The 19908-nt window shown below is 38.6% G+C and overlaps 1 protein-coding gene across 2 annotated transcripts in view; it reads right to left on the bottom strand.

Annotated features, from left to right (window-relative positions):
• Positions 1-19203, bottom strand: part of TMEM17 (transmembrane protein 17) — a 37337-nt gene extending 18134 nt beyond the window's left edge. Inside the window, exons 1-4 of one of the 2 annotated variants that reach the window (XM_017522182.2) lie at positions 18705-19203; positions 15018-15121; positions 14760-14873; positions 13054-13825 (exon numbers count right to left, since the gene is read on the bottom strand). In XM_017522182.2, the coding sequence (XP_017377671.1) occupies positions 13547-13825; positions 14760-14873; positions 15018-15121; positions 18705-18804 (597 nt within the window). In that variant the 5' untranslated portion in view covers positions 18805-19203 and the 3' untranslated portion in view covers positions 13054-13546. Of the gene's footprint in view, positions 1-13053; positions 13826-14759; positions 14874-15017; positions 15122-18704 lie in introns of those variants that run through there. The other variant, XM_017522183.2, reaches the window with a different exon arrangement.
• Positions 19204-19908: the final 705 nt, after the last annotated feature.

Raw genomic sequence — 19908 nt, 5'->3', positions numbered from 1 at the left:
CCCAGCCATTTCATGGTTTCTAAGGATTAGGATGTGGACATTGCTAGGGGATCATTATTCTGTCAACCATGATAAGAAGCCCTCACTTTCTTCAAAGCCCTTTTAAAGACCTCATTTGACCCTAAAAATGCCTGTGAAACAGGTGAATAGGTGGAATTATCCCCTTTAATGGATAAGAAAGCTAAAGTATGAGTCAAAAAAATTTAAAAAGTTGCATGGGTCCCACCCCAAATTTATTTGTTTTTTTGTTTAAGACGGAGTCTTGCTCTGTTGCCTAGGCTGGAGTACAGTGGTGTGATCTCAGCTCACTGCAATCTTCACCTCCTGGGTTTGAACAATTCTCCTGTCTTAGCCTCTGAGTATCTGGGATTACAGGTGCATGCCACCATGCCTAGCTCATTTTTGTATTTTTAGTAGAGACTGGGGTTTCACCATGTTGGTCAGGCTGGTCTCAAACTCGACCTGAGGTGATCCACCCGTCTCAGCCTCCCAAAATGCTGAGATTACAGGTGTAAGCTGCCATGCCCAGCCCAAGTTTACTTTGAAATAGAGGTTGGAACATAGTTAAGCTATGGGCCATGGTGTTTAGTTTATTTTGTGGTTATTGCTCTAGATGACAATGCCTGTCAAAGAGGAGGGATGTGGGGAAAGTATGGCCTTGTATGACCAGCTGTCAGACCTGGATTCAGATTTATGTTCATACAAACTTGATCTGACCATGTCCTTTTCTCTTCTCGAGTCTGTGAGTCCCTGTTTTTGCCTTCCTGGGTGGCTTTGAAAATGATCAATATCACAGTTTTAACACAGATAGCTACTGTAGATAGGTATGACCCAAATGCAAAATTACTTATGTTTATTAAAATGAATGTCACAGAAAGATGCTGAATGGAGAATAAAAACCATGGCCCTGATATTGACATTGCTGAATTTTCTATGAAAGAGGAATGACAATTTATAACAAGCAGGCAATATATAGACAAACTTGTTTTAAAATATAGGATGAGTTTTGAAAAAAAAAACTTAGAGAACCTATGATACTTAGGAGAATCCTAAAAGCAACTAGTAAAGAGAAATTCTGACAGCCGTTATGACTGCCATTCAAACATACATGGCCCGACTGTGTGGTCCTCCCAATAAGCTTAATTCCCTCTGCAGCTTGACTAGGAAGCTCAGGACTTGGATCTTGAATCTACGGAAATAAAGGAATAAAGAAACAAAAATCTCCAGCCTACAAAGAGGGTGGATTTAAAAGGTTTACACTGAGCTGCTGTTTGCTAACACTTCCTGTTTTATTCTATTTTATTCTTTTTTATTTTGGAGTGGAATTAAAGACTTCTCCAACCTTAGCACAACTTCTCTGCTCAGGAGTCAGATTTTAAAGCAATAAAACAAGACATACACACACACGCACACACACACACAAAAACACACACACACACACACACACACACACACACGAACATCCTATTGGGGTACTTGATTGACTTTTAGTCAATAATACAGGGACGTAGACTTTTAAGCCAAGAATTTAACTTGAAAACAAAGGTGCCTTCCATGGACACCCTTACCAGGTTACTCAAGGTTAGCAGCACACATCACATATAGCCCCCGAGGTTTGAAAATGGTAAATGTACCCTGGAATGGCCCAGCATCTCAGAAAGCAATTATAATAAAACATTCCTAGGGCGGGTTTTCCCCAAGGATGAGTAATGCCTTTGACGCTTCATCTTCTAGCTCCAAAGCATTGCTGTCTCAAATAGTTAAAATGACAAGGGAAGGAATGTTTTCGTTGGAGAGTCCCAACACTGTTTCCAGCACATTTTTCCATTTGTCTGACTGCTCTTGGCCCTGAATGGAGTCGAAGGTGGAGTTTTCTCTACTGAAATCATAAAAATCTCTTTATTGGCATGTGTGCATTCAGAGCTGCTCTTGGTATTGCTCATATTATTAGCTGCAGCTGGGTTTGCTGTGAGCAAATTGTTTTTGTCTTTGGTGAGGATCACATGTTGACTCATGACTGTCTGTATCCTGCGATTGGAGTGGGCATTTTAGGGAGGAGCTTAATTATTCTTGTATCTTTGTTGTGTCTTTTTCACTCTTCAATCCATATGCTTATTTGGGCTTGCTTGCAAAAGGAAGAAATATTTGGTTCATTCCATTTTATACAATAAAGGCAAGAGCTTACTGGGGACTTGGGAGGTGTTTTTATGACATTGGGGGCTGTTTTCATGACCTAGCAGACTGAAGTTTTCTGAAGAAATTTGGCAAGCCTTAGGTGTTACTAAAATTTTGTGAAATAAGGAGTGTACGTGTGGCCCACTTTAAACTCTATTAACATTTTTTAAAATATGAAGTCAAAAATCAAACAAAAACCTTGCATCAAAGTGTTATTAGGCAAGCCTGTATATTTGAGCTCCACAGTCTTTACATATATTAAATCAGGAATCAGTCAGCTGGGCATGGTGGCTCAGGCCTGTGTACTTTGGGAGGCCAAGGTGGGTGGATCACTTGAGGCCAGGAGTTTAAGACTAGCTTAGCCAAATGGTAAATTCCTGTCTCTAGTAAAAATATAAAAAATTAGCTGGGTGTGGTAGCATTTGCCTGTAATCTCAGCTACTCAGGAGGCTGAGGCACAAGAATCACTTGAACATGGGAGGCAGAGGTCACAGTGAGCCAAGATTGCGCCACTGCAGTCCAGTGAGACTCTGTGTCAAAAGAAAGAAAAGTAATCAGTGAGTTCCCTTATTATTTCTGTAGGACCAAAAACTGATTTCAGAAAATTAAAGTCTGGTGTGTGGTTTTTTTTTTTTTTTTTTTTTTTTTTTTTTTGGCAGAGTCTCATTTTTGTTACCTAGGCTGGAATGCAGTGGCACAATCATGGCTCACTGGAGCCTCAACCACCCAGACTCAAGAGATCCTCCCACCTAAACCTCCAGAAGAGCTGAAACTACTGGCATGTGCCACCATGACTGGCTAATATTTTTATTTTTTGTAGACAAAGGGTCTCACTATGTTGCCCAGACTGATCTCTAACTCCTGAACTCAGGAGATCCTTTCACTTTGGCCTCCCAAAGTGCTGGGATTATAGGCATGAGAAACAAGTCTGATATATTTTAAAGCCTTATCATAAATATTGAAGTATAAACACTGAGGAAGACTTGGTAATTTCTCATATTTTAAAGCTTACAATTTTAAAACACTTTGGATCACAGATTCAGAGGGCTGTAAAGGAGTCAAGAAGTTATGAGTTTGTGGCAACGGTTTTCTTATTTTTTAATTTTAATAAACAGAGAAACAAAACAGTATGTGGGTACCTTAACTGGTATAGAGCGAGCAGAGACTCAAATGGCATGGTGGCTCATGCCTGTAATCCCAGCACTTTGGGAGGCCAAGGCAGACGGATCATCTAAGGAGTTTGAGACCAGCCTGAACAACATAGGTGAGACACTGTCTCTACTAAAAAAATGCAAAAATATTAGCTGGTGGTGTGTGCCTGTAATCCCGGCTACTCAGGAGGCTGAGGTAGGAGAATTGCTTGAACCCAGGAGGCAGAGGTTGCAGTGAGCTGAGATGGTGGCACTGCACTCCAGCCTGGGCAAGAGAGCAAGACTCCATCTCAAAAAGCAGACAAACAAACAAACATAAAAGCCTCTTGAGTGCAGGAATAGTATCTTACTCATCTTAGAATCCCCTGTGCCTGCCATGCAATAGAACCTCAATTAGCTGGGCATGCTGGAGTGTGCCTGCAGTCCCAGACACTTGGGAGGCTGAGGCAGGAGGATCGCTTGAGCCCAGGAGTTCTGGGCTGTAGTGCACTATGCCAATCAGGCGTCCATACTAAGTTTGGCATCAATATGGTGACCTTCTGGAGCAGGAGACCACCAGGTTGCCTAAGGAAATGTAAATCAGCCCAGGTTAGAAATGGAGCATGTCAGAAACTCCCATGCTGATCAGCAGTGGGATCACTCTGCACTCCAGCCTGGGCAACACAGCAAGACCCTGTCTCTATTAAAAAAAAAAAAAAAAAAAACCCTCAATTAATTTGTAGAACTGAGCTGTGTAGGAAAGCTTTGGAATTAGACATGCCTCAATTTGAGTCCCAGTTCTGCCAATTACCAGCTAGATGATCTTGGTTAACTTATTAGAATATTCCATTTTTCTCATTTTAAAAATGGGAAACGGTATTATAATGTTAATATAATATACAAGTATTATAATACCTTAGAGTAGTAAATAAGATAGCACATAAAAGCACTTAGCATTTCACAAGGACCTACTTCAGCAAATGGCAATCTTTTAAATTAGTCTACCAAAGGGTTTTGCCATTTAAAAAAATTTATCAAATATACATCTCTTTAACTGCCAGTCAGCTTTCATCAACATGACTGAAGATAATGCTCTGAGTTAGGGAAATTCCAACCAAAGGCAAAGAAACCCTCAGACTTTTTAGTTTGCTTGCTGGGCCTTTCCATAGGTAAACATATTATTAGATTTTTAAAAAACAATGAGGGGGGACGAATGTGGTGGCTCACACCTGTAATCCCAGCATTTTGGTAGGCCAAGGCAGGCATAGCATGAGGTCAAGGGATCAAGACCATCCTGGCCAACACGGTGAAACCCTGTCTTTACTAAAAATATAAAAATTCGCTGGGCATGGTGGTGCGCACCTGTAGTCCTGGCTACTTGGGAGGCTGAGGCAGGAGAATCGCTTGAACCTGGGAGGTGGAGGTTGCAGTGAGCCAAGATCGTGCCATTGCACTCCAGCCTGGTGACGGAGTGAGACTCTGTCTCAAAAACAAACAAAAAAACAAGAGGAGCTTTTGGACCTTTTTTTTTTTTTTTTTGCCACTTTCCTTGGCCCCTGAAGTCTGAGGGTCCAAGGCTGAGCAATGTTTCTGCTTTGGCTTCTAGATTGAACAGTTCTAAATCAACCTAAATGTATCTTTAGAGCATGTATGTAGAGAGAGGGAGCACTGCAGAGTAAAAAAGCATGATCTTTGGAGCCAGACAAGGTTAGGTCTAAATCTTGTCTTCTGGTTACTTGCTGTGTGACCCTGAGCAAGTTCCTTAACTTTTCTGGAGTTTTAGCTTCTGTAAAATGGGAATAAGATCTGCCTTACAGAGTTGTCAGGAGAATCGTATGGGATATTGATAAAGTCCCAGCATACCACCTGGCACATAGCAGGCATTCAATTAAATGGTGGCTGTTACTTGCATGAATTTTAAGGATCCAGCAAAATTTGAACATGTATCTTAATATAAAAGTGGTTATTGGTTTTAAGATTAGGATTCTTTTTCATGCCACAAAGATTCAAATATGAGTAAATGTGGCATTTCTATTTTGTAGAAAGTTTATGAAACAAACTACTGTGTATTAAGAACAGGAGGCAGGAGCTCTGAGTTCTAACAGCTTGCTTACTCCTTCATCTGTGCAAATTCAGTCAACATTACTACGTGCATAAGCACTGCCATATGCACTGGTGATACCATGAATAAGAGTGGTCCCTGTCCTCAAGATGCTCAGTGGTGACTGTAGGAGAAACAGCTATTCAGATTCCCATAGAAGATATGATAGTTGAGCCAGGCATTAAAAAATAAGTGGAGTTTCAACACATGGATAAGATTACTTAAGGCAGACAGAGCCGTTTGAAGGGAAAGTCTGCAGGCAAAACCCAGAATGGTGAACTGGAAGAACTGTAGCTTGAAGGAGTGGGGAATAGCAAGATGAGGTCAGGGAGGTGGAAGGAGGTCTTGTATGCCAGGCTAGGGAGTTTGGGTGTTATTCTGCAGGAAATGAGAGTCCTTTTTTGTTTGTTTGTTTGCTTTCTTTTTGATACAGGCTCTTACTCTTGCCCAAACTCGAGTGCAGTGGTGTGATCACAACTCACTGCAGTATCAACCACCAGGCTCAAGCAATCCTTCCACCTCAGCCTCCTGAGTGGCTGGGACTACAGGCACACACCACGCCTAGCTATTTTTTCTACTTTTTGGAGAGCCAGGGTGTCACTATGTTATCCAGACTGGTCTCAAACTTCTGGGTTCAAGCAGCCCTCCTGCCTTGGCCTTGCAAAGTGCTAAGATTACAGGCATGAGCCACCATGCCCAGCCTGGAAATAAGAGCCTTGACCAATTTTCAGGAGAGTAGCGTCATGATTAGATTTGGTTTCAGATTTCTTGATAAATAAAATCATAGGGCTGCTATGGTAAAGTTGAGGAGACATTACTACCACAACATGAAAGAGTACAGTGAGATTGCTACCCTCTGTGATCTGGTCATTATATTTCTATTAACATATGCTTATCATCTCCTAAGACCACCCAGATGTTTTTCCTTGAAAAATAGCACAGAAGTTATGTACTAGTGAACTGACTTTTTGAAAAGTACATATTGGAGGAGGCTGTATGTGTGTGTGTGTGTGTGTGTGTGTGTGTGTAAAATGTATTTGGGTCTAGCATTTTAGCCTGCTAGGAGATTCTTTTGAAATGTGACTGTATCATCTATCAAATTAGCTCTCCCTCTCAGCTATGATTTTCAAACATGGCAACAATGACTTATAATGCTGTTTAAATATAGATAGACCATTCATCGCCTACAGCATAAAGTTCAAACTCTTTATAATAATCTATTATTTAAAAGACTGATAACTTTCTGACGCCAGTCTTTTCAGCTCATCTCAACTCCTTCTCTTCTACACACCTTATATTTTAATGACACACAGCTACTTTTGGTTCTGTTCAGGCCTTATATTTTCAAATGTTTATACCTTTGCCCATGCTGTTCCATCTGTTGAAAGCCTATCTTACCTTCTAGGCAGGATTCATCACCTAGTTTCATCTTTTACGTAGCTGTATTACAATATTATCATAAGGAATTGTGGTTACCTTAAATTTGTTTCCTCTGCTAGATGGCTGGAAGGGCAAGGACTTAATCTTATTTATCTTTTTCATCCTGGAGTGTCAAAGCATAGTAGATAACATATTATAGCTAACTAAATTGTTTACTTTGCAGAACAAAAAAACATAGCGTACTAAAACTACAGAGCATGTCTTTTGCTGCTCTGCTTTGTAAAGTACTCAACAACCAATATTTAAATCTCCAGCCTTCTTTAGCAAGGCCTTATTGACCATAGGGAGCAATGGTTTTTAGGACAGCAAAAATTTTGATTCTTAAAAAGCTCTCATTCTTCTTAGGAAAACTATTGAAGCAAAGTCCTAAAACTTCTACTTTCTCTAATGGTCATTTTAGTATTTCTAGGTATTAACGAATCAAACATTTAAAAATAATTTTTAAATGTGCATATAACTTTAATATCAAATATTCTTCTCTTTTATGCTCTAATATTGAGCAGTGTCTCTATTGTGTTTTGAATTAGAATATAAATAACTCAAGATCAGGAACTAAAAATCTTTAAAAATGAATCAATAATACCACTTTTCTACAAGCCAAATATAGTGCTATTAGAGTTCTGAAAAATTAAAGACAAAGCCATCCTTCGTTGATTATTGCTTTTAAAAGTCTACATTTTTAATGTAGCTGAGTGCTAAACACTTAGGGCTGTGGAACAATATATGCAATGTGATTGTACACCTTACTAGATTAAAAAGCTCTTTTCAGACAAGGATGTTCAGCTGTGGAATATGTTTACATAAAGCGTGTTGATAAGATAAATTTCCAAATGTCTTTGGCTTTTCATAGAATATATGTTCTATGCTGTCCTGTGATTTGTATCCTGTTTTCAGGGGTTCCAGCCTTTCTTGACTTTGGTTAAGATGATTACACACTGATGCCTAGCCTCACTTTCAGAAAAATGTAAATCTTTCAGAATACATTTAAATGTTGAGGTTAAACTTATATTTAAACACATTTTTCTAGGGACTGAATATTTTTAAGTGCTTAAACACTGGCGAAAAGAGATTTTTAGAATGATTCTTAGAATGGTCTCAACTATTTAGTTTTGTTTTTTTGATTTAAAACCCCCAAATTAACAGTCTCTTAAAACTGGAATAAAGATATATACCAATAACAAGTTCGTGTTAATTACACTTACAAAATACAGCAGTTAAGTCTTGTGATAAATCTTTTCTATGACCAAAATCTAACATATTACATGCTAACCAATTTACACGGTAAACTCTTCTGTTTGCCGCTTTGTTTTCTGCCTCCATGCCTATTTTGCTATGCAAAAGCTTTATGTCAATTTACTTTTTGAGCCGTTTAAGACCCAACCAAATTATTCCTTCAGCACATTTTAAACAATCCCTTAAAGACCTCTTTTTCTTGGCTATGTTTCCAATCTTGGCTTATCACTATAATATTTCATGCTCCATGCTTCTGAAAAAATTCAATATTCAAGAACAAAGTAATCCAGAGCTTTACTTCATTTCAGTCTTTTTATGTCCTAGGGCTGTCCCAACTCAATGACCCAGTTTTTATTGTGTCACATCTCACTGTCTGTTGTTGACTGCGACCAGCTTGCCTAATCCTTTTCCCGTCCCTTATCAGTTTTCCCTTAATTCAAAAATCTTTTTTTTTTTTTATTCTTTGCAGTTCTCCTTTCATAGCTTTCAGATTTTTTTTTTTTCCCTTTCTCACAAGACTCAGTGTTCCTGCGGTAGCTACTCAGAAATACAAAGACAAATGGGTAACTAAAGTCCACAAATCTGTCCTTGTCAGAATTTTCATTGTACTATTTTTAGAATTGTAAGTGGTAAATGGTAGAAAGTGGATATAATTTGGTATTTTGGCCTTAAAAACGTTCATACTCTATGACCCAGCAATTTCACTTCCAAAAATCTGGCTTATTAATTAAAAGGAATCGTCTAAGATATGAAAAGAGCTATATGCATGAGATGTTCATTACAATGTTATATATAAAAGAAAAAGTAAATAACAGAAACATCTAATGATAGAAGTTAAATAAATTACGGTCCATCTACTTGATCAAATAACACACAATCATTTAAGATGATGACTTTGTAACTATGTAGAAACATAGGCAAATACATCCAAGGTTTTCAGAAAAGCAGGGTGCACAATTATAAGTGCCTATGATCACAATTGTTTCTTTTAAAAAACTATTTGCAAAGTAAAAATGTCAAAGAAACATGACATTTGCTAATAGTTGTTATTTTAAGGTGGTAGAATTATAGACGATTTTTCTTTACTCTCAGAATCTCGTGATTCTGTTCCTTTTGAGTTTTTAAAAACTCTAAACGTAATTCAAGTAAAGAATCATTAATTAGGTTATGTCAAATAAAACTTAGATTATTTCAGATAGAGCTCTATTTAAGTCTAATAATAGTCTAATGGCTGGGTGTGGTGGTTCACCTCTGTAATCCCAGCACCTTCGGAGGCTGAGGCAGGAGGATCGCTTGAGGCCAGGAGTTCAAGACCAGCCTAGGCAACATAGTGAGACCTCAGCTCTACAAATTTTTTAAAAATTAGCCGGGCATGGTGGCACGTGCCTGTAGTCCTAGCTACTTGGATGGCTGAGGTGAGATCACTTGTGCCCAGGAGTTGGAGGCTGCAGTGAGCTATGATTGTGCCACCGCACTCCAGCCTGGGTGACAGAGCAAGACCCTGTCTCTAAAAAACAATAAAAAATAATAATAATAACTGTGGGTGTGGGGCAGATAGGAGATAAGAAAGGCAGTGAATATATAATTTAGTTAACCATTATAGGTAATCTCTGAAAAGACAAATTAGAAAAAAAAAACTCTCCTAATATCTGTTTTAAAATACGAAATTATCTTTAAAACGCTATAGTAGGTTCTATTCAAGCTTATTTTATTGCCACTGACTTTATCCATTCCTAAGTTACTTAATTACATTCCTCTTGGTATCTCTGCCTCTGGTCCAACACTTTCAATCCATTTTTCACATTGTCTTCAAAGAGGTCTTTCTGAAACCTAATTCTGTTTGTGATACTCCACTGTTTATTCAGGGAGTCAGAATATATTCAAAGCTGTAGACAGGCTTGCTAGCACCTTCCAAGCTTCTCTGCCTTATTCTGCACCATTTCTTCTCATGCACACTTTCCACTAGCCTCAACAAACTAGTTATAGTAGTTGAAACAGAACTCACAGTCACTATTTTTTGTTTCTTAACACTGAATTTAATACCTACTCATTCTTCAAATCTCAAGTGTCACTTTCTTTGGGAAGGCTTTCCAGATTTCGTCATTTAGATGTCTCTTCTCTGTAATCCTACAGGGCCCCATCACACTGTGCTATCACTTATAGCTTATCTGCCTTTTCTGCCAGATTTGTTTATCTGCCTTTTCTACCAGACAGTGAACTTCTTGTTTGCACAGGCAAGTGGCATTGAGTGTGTATTCATTTAACCTGAATACCATCTACCTCCCTCAGACAATGTGGAGCACGGTGAATGCTAAATGGTGTTGATGTAGGGCTAATGTGCTTAATCCTGGGATACTAAGTGCTAGGAACACAGACGGAAGATGCACTGGAAGCCAAGGGCCTGTTACTTGTCAGGTACTTAGTAGGTAGAAACTCATTCAAGTGCACTTCCCTGATAAAGTTACGGTTTTTTACTTTGTCTTAAGGTTGTACAAATGTTTTACCTCCCACATCATATCCCTGAGAACCAGGAGCATGTCTTGTCTATGAACCTTTGACTATTCCTTACATATACTAGTCATTCAAGTGTATGTTAAATTAATAAGTTTCGATGTTTTAAAATAATTTGGATTTAGGCCTGGTGTGGTGGCTTATGCCTATATGTAATCGCAGCACTTTGGGAGGCTGAGGTGGGTGGATCACTTGAGGTCAGGAATTCAAAACCAGCCTGGCCAACAGGGTGAAACCCTGTCTCTATTAAAAATACAAAAAAAAAAAAAAAAATTAGCCAGGTGTGGTGGCAGGTGCCTGTAATCCCAGCTACTCGGGAGCCTGAAGCAGGAGAATCACTTGAACCCGGGAGGCAGAGGTTGTAGTGAGCTGAGATTGCACCACTGCACTCCAGCCTGGGCAAAACTCTGTCTCAAAAAGAAAATAAATAAAAAATAAAAAAAATAAAATAATTTTGATTTACAGAAATTTATGCCTATCTTGTCTCTGATGAGAAAAAGCCTCTGGAAGAAAAAAATATGTAAAGGACAAAACATTTGTGAAGTTCAACATTTTAATTAAAAATTTTCAGAACAGTGTTGAAAATCCTTAGAGAGAAGGATATAACATAAATTAAGGATGGATAAACATATTCAAATAAAATTAAAATAAAGACTGCCTAACCCCCCAAATGTGCTGACATGTAAATATCATCTCTACCCTGATTTTCATATACTTATATAGGGAACCAGGTATATTCCAATGGAAAATATTCGTTCAGCCTAACACAAAAAAATCATGGTTTTATTGTTCACATGAAAAACAAACAAATGACTTGGTCATGGTCTCAATTTTCTATCTTTTTTTCCCCCCACTGTTACTATATCTGCATTTTAGGCGATATGTTTATTACAGCAAAATTACTTGAAAATTTTGATAAATCCGTTTTCTCAATTTTTTAGTTTAAAAAACTTTTTATGATTATGACTGACATTTTGTTATTAATCTCTTAATCCTAAAGTTTAAATGTGCCAGAAATTCTGCTATTTAAAATAAAACTCTGGAAACAATCTTGAAATAGAAAAGTCTCCATCATGCCCTAATTTATCTGCTTTGTAGATTTAATTTTATATTATCTTACAGAATCATCTACCTAGTCCCATCTGGGAAACAAATGCAAACATATATGTTTTAGAAAACTATTCAAACAGAATTCTATTTTAAATTCCAAATTATTAAGAGTATAACTAGTGACTACTTTGGTATGAGAAAGATTAATCAGCCACTGGATGGAGGGAGAAATATTTGGCTGAACTTTATATATAATCCTAAAGAGCAGAAATAATAAAATTAGCATAGTTCAGTCAGGAAAAATCAAGAATGAGTGGGAAGTGAAGACATTTTTTGAAGTTCAGCAAAACAAGAATGAATAAAGCAAAACCTGGAAATCCTAAGATAAGCACGAATTATAAAAAAAGAAAATTGAAAAGGGCAGTTTTTAATGTAGCTACAACTGTCCCTCAGTAAAATACATTACTTATAAAGGCCCATTTCCCTATAGAAAAAAAAGAAAACCTGTAATGAAATATCATATCCTTTAAGACAATCCGAGTCACTTAAATATGTGTTCAGACACACCCAAACAACTTTGTTCTTAACCCAATCTCCTAAAATAGATTTCTCCAATTAGCAAGAGAGCATACTCATTTTGGATCATGAGTATAGTCCCTTTGGCCATCTTAGCTCTCATATGTATTAAGAGGTGCTCTGGTTTCCAAATCAAGCCTCATGTGAATTTAATGGGTATGAAGCGGTTCTTTGGTGAACAGTAACCTAGTAGATGAAATCACGAGCACTAAGTTAAAGTGCCCACTACAGTGTCCACTACATAGAAAGCTCTCTAGGATTTGTTTTTCTTCCTTCCCTTGCAACTCAGTAATAAAAAAAACAAAAAACAAATCTATAGCCCAAAAGAATTGCACAAGACAAGGATGATTTGTTGCTGATACTTTAACTTAAATATTTAATAATTTATTATAAAAGCATTTTGTATACCACCATTACAAACACTGAATATGGTCTTATGAAAGTTATAATTTTATGACAAAAATATTTCCTAAATACCATGGCAATCCACCTGTTTTCTTCTTAATCTCAGTATGACAGCTAATATTAGGGTTAGAATTTAACCCTAGCAGACATAAAAATGTGGTCTCTTGGTTTATAAATATAGTCAAATACACAGGAACACTGGCTGGCATTTCCATGTCAAGAAACATGGTCAGACGTGCAACTAAGACATGGATAACCAACAAGTTTGTTTTTGTTTTTTTTTTTGATGGAGTCTCACTCTGTTGCCCAGGCTAGAGTGCATTTGCACAGTCTCGGCTCACCGCAACCACTGCCTCCCACATTGAAGAGATTCTTCTGCTCAGCCTCCCAAGTAGCTGGGACTACATGCGTGTGCCACCGCTGCCGGCTAAGTTTTGTATTTTTAGTAGAGATAAGGTTTCACTGTGTTAACCAGGGTGGTCTTGAACTCCTGACCTCGTGATCTGCCTGTCTTGGCCTCTCAAAGTGTTGAGATTACATGTGTGAGCCACGGCGCCCAGCCAACCAACAAGTTTTAAAGAAATGTACACATCTCTAGTTACAGATTTTAACCAGAAATATTACAGGAAGACAGGCAAATGACAACCACCAATACGTAGATTTCTATACTCCTAAAAAAGACAACATCCAAAAAATTAAGAAATTTGGCATCAGGTGGACAACATCTAGGTTTTAGGGTTAATACACTGTTTCATATACTGTACAAAGTTTCATCATTGTCCTCAACCTTGGAATTTCTGAGTGAGAGCGTATATAATTCAAAACACTTGCTTTTTCCCTTTTCTCATTGTTAGATCGCTGATATTTTCCTAGCTCTTACAGTCTTCTAGAATGATCTGTCAGATTTTCACTCAACAACACTGGGTCAGATCTCTTCTATACATGACCTCATCCTTCTCATGTCTCCTCTGTTTGCAGAGAGCCGGTCAAAGTCTTGGAGGTGAAAACGAACTGCCAACTGATTGACCATTTTTCTCAAGGTAAGAAATGCTACAACAACTTGGAAAGCAAGGAAGAGAGTGAAGATGATATGTATTGCTTTTTCCAAGGGCAGATTTGTTAGGCCTTCATTAAAGAGCAAGAAAAGAATTAAAGGCAACTGCAATAGAAGGCTCAAAAGCCAAAAGCCAGCCAACTCAGGAACCTGTAATGACACACATCAAGAGTAACAAAAATCAGTAAAATACAGGTTTGTTTATATAGATAAACAAGTACTTATCACTACTGTGAACCTGCATGATGGGCTCTGTGGGTAATTCCAAAGAAAGATGACATGGTCCGTGTCCTCAGAGAACTTACAATCTAGATGAGAAAACTAATTTATATAAAACAATCCTAGAATACTGCATGTTAGTAAACAATTAAGTGCAATATTTAGAAGTACAGACTAAATGCTATAAGAAATAAGACAGTGATTAGGGTAGGTGAAAGACCTCAGGAATGTAGGCTTTTAAAGTTGTGGAGAAGGAAGAAGAGGCAAAAAGGTAAGTAAGCAAACATGTGAAACTAGCATGACTGGGGATCAATACATCAGCCTGGAATGGACGTCTGGGTGAGAAAACAACAAAACCTATAGTAAGACAGGCTGGGTGGGGCCTTATTATGAAGGGCCTAGAAAACCACAGGAATCTTTAGGCACTACCCCTATACTCTGGTAACCATAAATACTTAGGCAGCATGATGATGCAGAAAACATGGGCCTGGCATAGGAAATGAATTTATAATTTACCCCATTTTCTTATTCAGGATCCAGATACATATGTTTAAGTGACCATGTATTTTCAAGACTGATGAGGGAAAATATCAATTTTAAGTGTTTACTACATTCATATACTTCATATAAATCATTTCACTTAATCACAACCAACCTGTGAAGTAAATATTATTTTTCCCATTTTATATATGAGGAAACCAGGGCTCAAGAGATTAAGCAAACAGACCACAGTAACGGAAGTGTTAAAGCTGGAGTCAGCCCTTAAATTCAGGCCTGTGCTCTTTCTGCCATACCTCACTGCCTTTTACTTGTTATGAAAACTGATTTCATTTATATCTATCACTGAGAGGAAAAAAGAGCTTACCTTCTCCTGTAGGTTACCCATGTAGCCCAGATATAAGCGGATGGCTTCAATTAAGGTTATTAGGATGATAACAGTGATCACAATGAATTTGTAGTAATCAGGCAAGATTGAGTACTAAAAAAAGAAAAGCCAAAACATGTTTGTAAAATTTCACATATAGTAACATTAATCTGAGATAGAAAAAAATTATTAAGAACTTTAATTTTATTGACACTCTAACAACATCAGGGCAGCAAAAGTATTAAAGCTTAGATTTACCTTCACGTGAAGCATCATAATGCTGCTCACCCACCACAGTGGGAAATAGTAGGTATTAAAATAAAGTGACATCTGCAATGCCAAACTGGAGACCATTTCATTTTCTATAGAAGGGATAGAAAAGGAACAAATTATGAATCCTGGTCTATGCCCTATATATAGATCCTGTTCCCTAGAGTTAATAACTATAATATTGGCTCAGTAAAACTCCAAATTTTAAGCCTATTTGTAATCATTGACAGTAAAAGGAATATTCATCCTAATACCATTTAGATCAAATATTGGCTATTTGGGGGTACATTTCATGCTTTTCAATTATTTTACCATTTTACCATTACAGTCTTCTGACTTTTTTGCATATACTACTGGTATAGATTTAATGTGGAATATCAATATAAATCCTATTCAACAGATCATTATCATTGCCTCCTTTGTAGAATTCTATGTAAAGAGCATATAAAATTAATGCATAAAATTAAAAAAATGAATCTCTCACATATAAACTAATCTCATACAAAAACAGATTACCAAGGTTATAATTAGACACATCGCTCTTTTCAGCATACCCTACTCTTAGCCATTCTTTAAAGTCCAATTCAATGTCATCTTTCCATCAATATTTCCTTCATCAGTTCCTCCACCTCAGCAGAAATCTCTTTTCCCCTTTAGGCATTTATCACTCTAAACTGTCTATAAGAAGTGCTAGCAAAGAACCACACTCCCCTCCCCAAAAAACAGTCTGGTGTACTGAACAGATCATGGGCTTCAGAGCTCAAGCAAACTCGAGCTCTCCAAATTTCTGTGACCCTGGTTGTCAGATTTGATATAAATTATTTAACCTCTTTGAGCTTCTATTTCTTCATCTGTAAAATAGTGAAATTAAAGCTTCCTCACAAGCTGCTTGTGAGAATTAGAGCCAATATACATTATTTCATCCTAGCACTGTGCCTGGCACACTTAGTAGGCACACAACAAATATTAGTCCCCTTTCCTTTTTCTCTTCTACTTATCTACAGGCTCACTGCAAGCACAGACCACGTATTACCCTAATTTGAGAACCTCAGAATCTAGCGTCTTGCTTTATACACAGTGAATATCAAATACACATAAGCAACATAAGCAGTAAGAATGAATTAATGAAAGCATACTGTCATAAGGACATTACTAGTATAGCCATTTGTGATACATGAGTTCCATTTACCTAAGGTTTATTCCATAACACTTGGTGCTTTTATGTGAGAGAAGGGTCTTAAATAAAGAATTTGACTTTTAAAATTGAGCCCTATACAATACATCCTAAGTTTAACTAAATTCTTAAGAGCAGATACATATACTGAAATTAGTTGCTCTACACGTAACATTTTAAAGGCTCTAAAATAAATTTCTTTAAAATATTATTTTTTCCTTGTCTCCATAGCTGAGTGTTTTTATCTGTCATTTAATAATTTTAAAATACAATAAATAATCATGGTCTCTCAAAGCAAAATAGTTTCCTTTAGCTCCAAGAATATGCCTGATTATTATGATCTACTTTTGCTTATATCCGTTTAGTAAATTACCACTGGTAAAGGAGTGAACTCTTAAAAATCTGTTAAATTTGGCCAGGCGCGGTGGCTCATGCCTGTAATCCCAGCATTTTGGGAGGCTGAAGTGGGCAGATCACGAATTCAAGAGATGAGACCATGCTGACCAACATGGTGAAACCCTGTCTTTACGGGGGTAATTTTGTAAAAATACAAAAATTAGCTGGGCACGGTGGCACGTGTCTGTAGTCCCAGCTACTCGAGAGGCTGAGGTAGGAGAATTGCTTGAGTGAGGGAGGCGGAGGTTGCAATGAGCTGAGACCTGGCCACTGCACTCCAGCCTGGGCGACAGAGTACGACTCGATCTCAAAAAAAAAAAAAAAAAAATCTGTTAAATTTGAAGACAACTCACCAGCCTAGGATCTTTTTCATAGCAACAGCACAATGCTGTGGACATGGTAATGATATGAACTTGTTATTACAGCACAAATAATCAGATCCACAAAGAAGAAAATGTGGGAAAGAATAATAAATTGGGCAAGCTGAACATTTCAGTACCTTTGAGAAGAAACTGTAGTCAAATTTTGCAAAGAATGGTTTTTATGTTAGAAGTATTGTGTGTTAACATCTTAAAGGTTATGCTATGTCCCTATTTCAGCAGATCAAAGTTATAATCATGGAAATGAAAATCAAGTTAATATGTAAATGAAACTTAAAAGCATAAGACATAAATTTACTAAATTTTGCAAAAGTTCAAGTTGAGTTCTTTAAATGGAATTTAAATTAAAATATACAATATAAATCAAGGATAGATAAACTGGCCAGCTGTCTGTTTTTGTACAGTCGAGGAGCTAAAAATGTTTTTTCATATATTTAAATGGTTAATAAAAGTAATACTTTTTTCACACGTGAAAGCCATATGAAATACAAATTTCAGTGTTCATAAAGTTTTATTGGAACACAGCCATGCCTATTCAATAACTATTATCAATGGCTGCTGTGGAGACCATATGGCCTACAAAGTCCAAAATATTTACTATCTGGCCCTTTTCAGAAAACGTCTGTTTTTACCTTGTATTATCAGATGTTAGTGCTCATTAAGCCTCATCCTTGGAACCAGAAACATCAAAACTTAATTTTTTCACGTTTTCTCTGTATATCCTAAATGATAGAGGCCTACGTTTGGGGAACAGGCAAGTGATCAAGGTGACAAAATGCAGCTATGGAAACTGACTTTACTTTTCTCTGTCCCTTTTTAAAATTCGCTAAAACCAAGCAGAGGAAAAGGTTTCTATTTCCCAGCAGAGCTGAACGATGAAAACCACATAGGTTTGGTTGACAGTGTGTTGTCTACCATCATGATGTAGGAGAAGGAAACTGTTTTGGAGGAAATTGCGTTATCTATCACTTGTCATCAGGTTGAAGGATGCGGAGGCATCGTGGTATTTTGTTACCTTATGGTAAGAGTTACGTATGGGGGAGGAGGAGAAGGCAGGGAAGGGGTGAGTTTTGTTGAACACACGGCTAGTATGGCACTTGCCAGTTGAGAGTGAATGGTGGTTTAAAAGGACTCATTAAAAATGTTGTTGTTGTTGTTGTTTTAAAATTTCTTCTACCAGCAAATGGCCTTGCAGAGGAACATACTTGTTCTGCTAGGAAAAGAGAAAGGGCAAATGTGTTTCCTGGGATGGGGGTGGGGACAGGGGAGGTGGGATTGCTTGGGCTGCTTCCCGCCATCCTGCACAGAAAAGCCTGGGCGGGCGAAGCAGAGAAAAAGCAACTTGGGCTTTCGCCCTCCTGGTGCGCACGGGACCAGCCTGTGCAGCAAACCGGCTTTTATCTTTTTATTTTTGGGGTTTCTCTGGAACAATGATGGGCCTCGCCTGCACAGAGGTTGGCCCCACCTCGGCTGCCTCGATCGTAAGGAGCAGGCTGGGCTGCAGCACGCGCAGACCAGGCCCGGCCCTGGGTCATAGGCCCATAGGCCGCCCGCGCCTCAGCTCCCCGCCTGACCCGGCCCCTCCTCCAAGGCGCTGGCTAGCACCGCGGAGAACTGGCTGAAGGCGACATCGCCATTTTAGGTCTGGGCAAATTCTGGACGCTCCAAAACCCACGCCAAGCCCTCGGCGGGCCACACCCCGTGCGCCGGGCCTCGTCCACTCACCGGGACCCTCATTGTACTCCGGCCCGGTCCGATTGGAATCACTGAACACGGCCCGGCTGAAGTTTCCCAGCCGCTGGCGTACCGGATCCGGCAGCTCCATGCCTGGGCCTCACTATCCCTTGCCCCCCTTAGACACAGGCTGGTCTGCGGGCGCAGTCGCGCTCGGTGGTTCCCACAGCAACCGGGCGGGGCGGGGCGGGGCGGGGCGGGGCGGGGGCGGCGGGACCCGGGAGCGTGCTGGGCTGCCCGGCTAGGCTGGGTCTCTTCGGGAGCCTGCGCCCCTGGAAGGGACCGGCCAGCCCAGGGCGAGTTCCAGGCCCCGCGAGCTGCGTGCCTTGGCCGTGTCCAAAACGGCAGATCCCTTATTCCTGCTTTGAGCCCGATCATCCTAAAAACAAACCTATACTAAGAAATGGGCTGGGGTTGGACTGCGATGCAAGGAGCCCTCACATCTTGCTAGTGGAACTGTAAATCGGTGCAACCTTGCTGGAAGGAAATAGAGAACGAATGCAGAGCTTAAAGAATGTCTAGAGGTGTACGTGTGTGCGTGTGTGTGTGAGAGATATACTGTGACTGATTATTAGAAAATGCAGCAATGGGCAACTGATTAAATGTACTGGAGCACATGCATTCAATGGAGTATGTTTCAGCTGCTTGTAAAATGCTGGCAAAGAATATTGAATGATATAGTTTATGTGAAAATTTAAAAAACAGAAATAAAACTAAATGAGAATGAACCTAATTTAGCAAAATTTATGTGTGTAAATATGGGTGGAGGAGAAGAGGGAGCGTGTGCACACTGGCTTGAAAAAAAATGGAAAAAATCTAAAATGTTAACAATAGTTATCACTGGCTAGTGGGATTGTGGGTGATTTAAAAATTGTTAAATATGTCTGTATTTTCTAGCTTTCTCTCAAATAAGATATATTACTTTAAAAAAAACTAAGTGTAATATACATACAGAAAAACTGTATACTTTTTTAGTAATAAAGATATATTACTAAAAAAAACTAAGTGTAATATACATACATACACAAACTGAATCTACATGTGTAACCAGCACCCTGTTCAAGAAACAATGTTACAGTATCCCCAGAAACTCCCTCTTCCTATTCCCTTTCAGTCACTAAACTCCTTCCCTACTCCTAACTGACCTTTCCTGAATTCTAACAAAGGAGAGTTTTGCTTTTTTTTTTTTTTTTTT

Source organism: Cebus imitator, unplaced genomic scaffold (genome assembly GCF_001604975.1).
Source record: "Cebus imitator isolate Cc_AM_T3 unplaced genomic scaffold, Cebus_imitator-1.0 Scaffold23, whole genome shotgun sequence".
Classification (NCBI taxonomy): domain Eukaryota; kingdom Metazoa; phylum Chordata; class Mammalia; order Primates; family Cebidae; genus Cebus; species Cebus imitator.
Note: the sequence above shows the minus strand (reverse complement) of the source record. Positions and strands in the feature narration are given on the sequence as shown.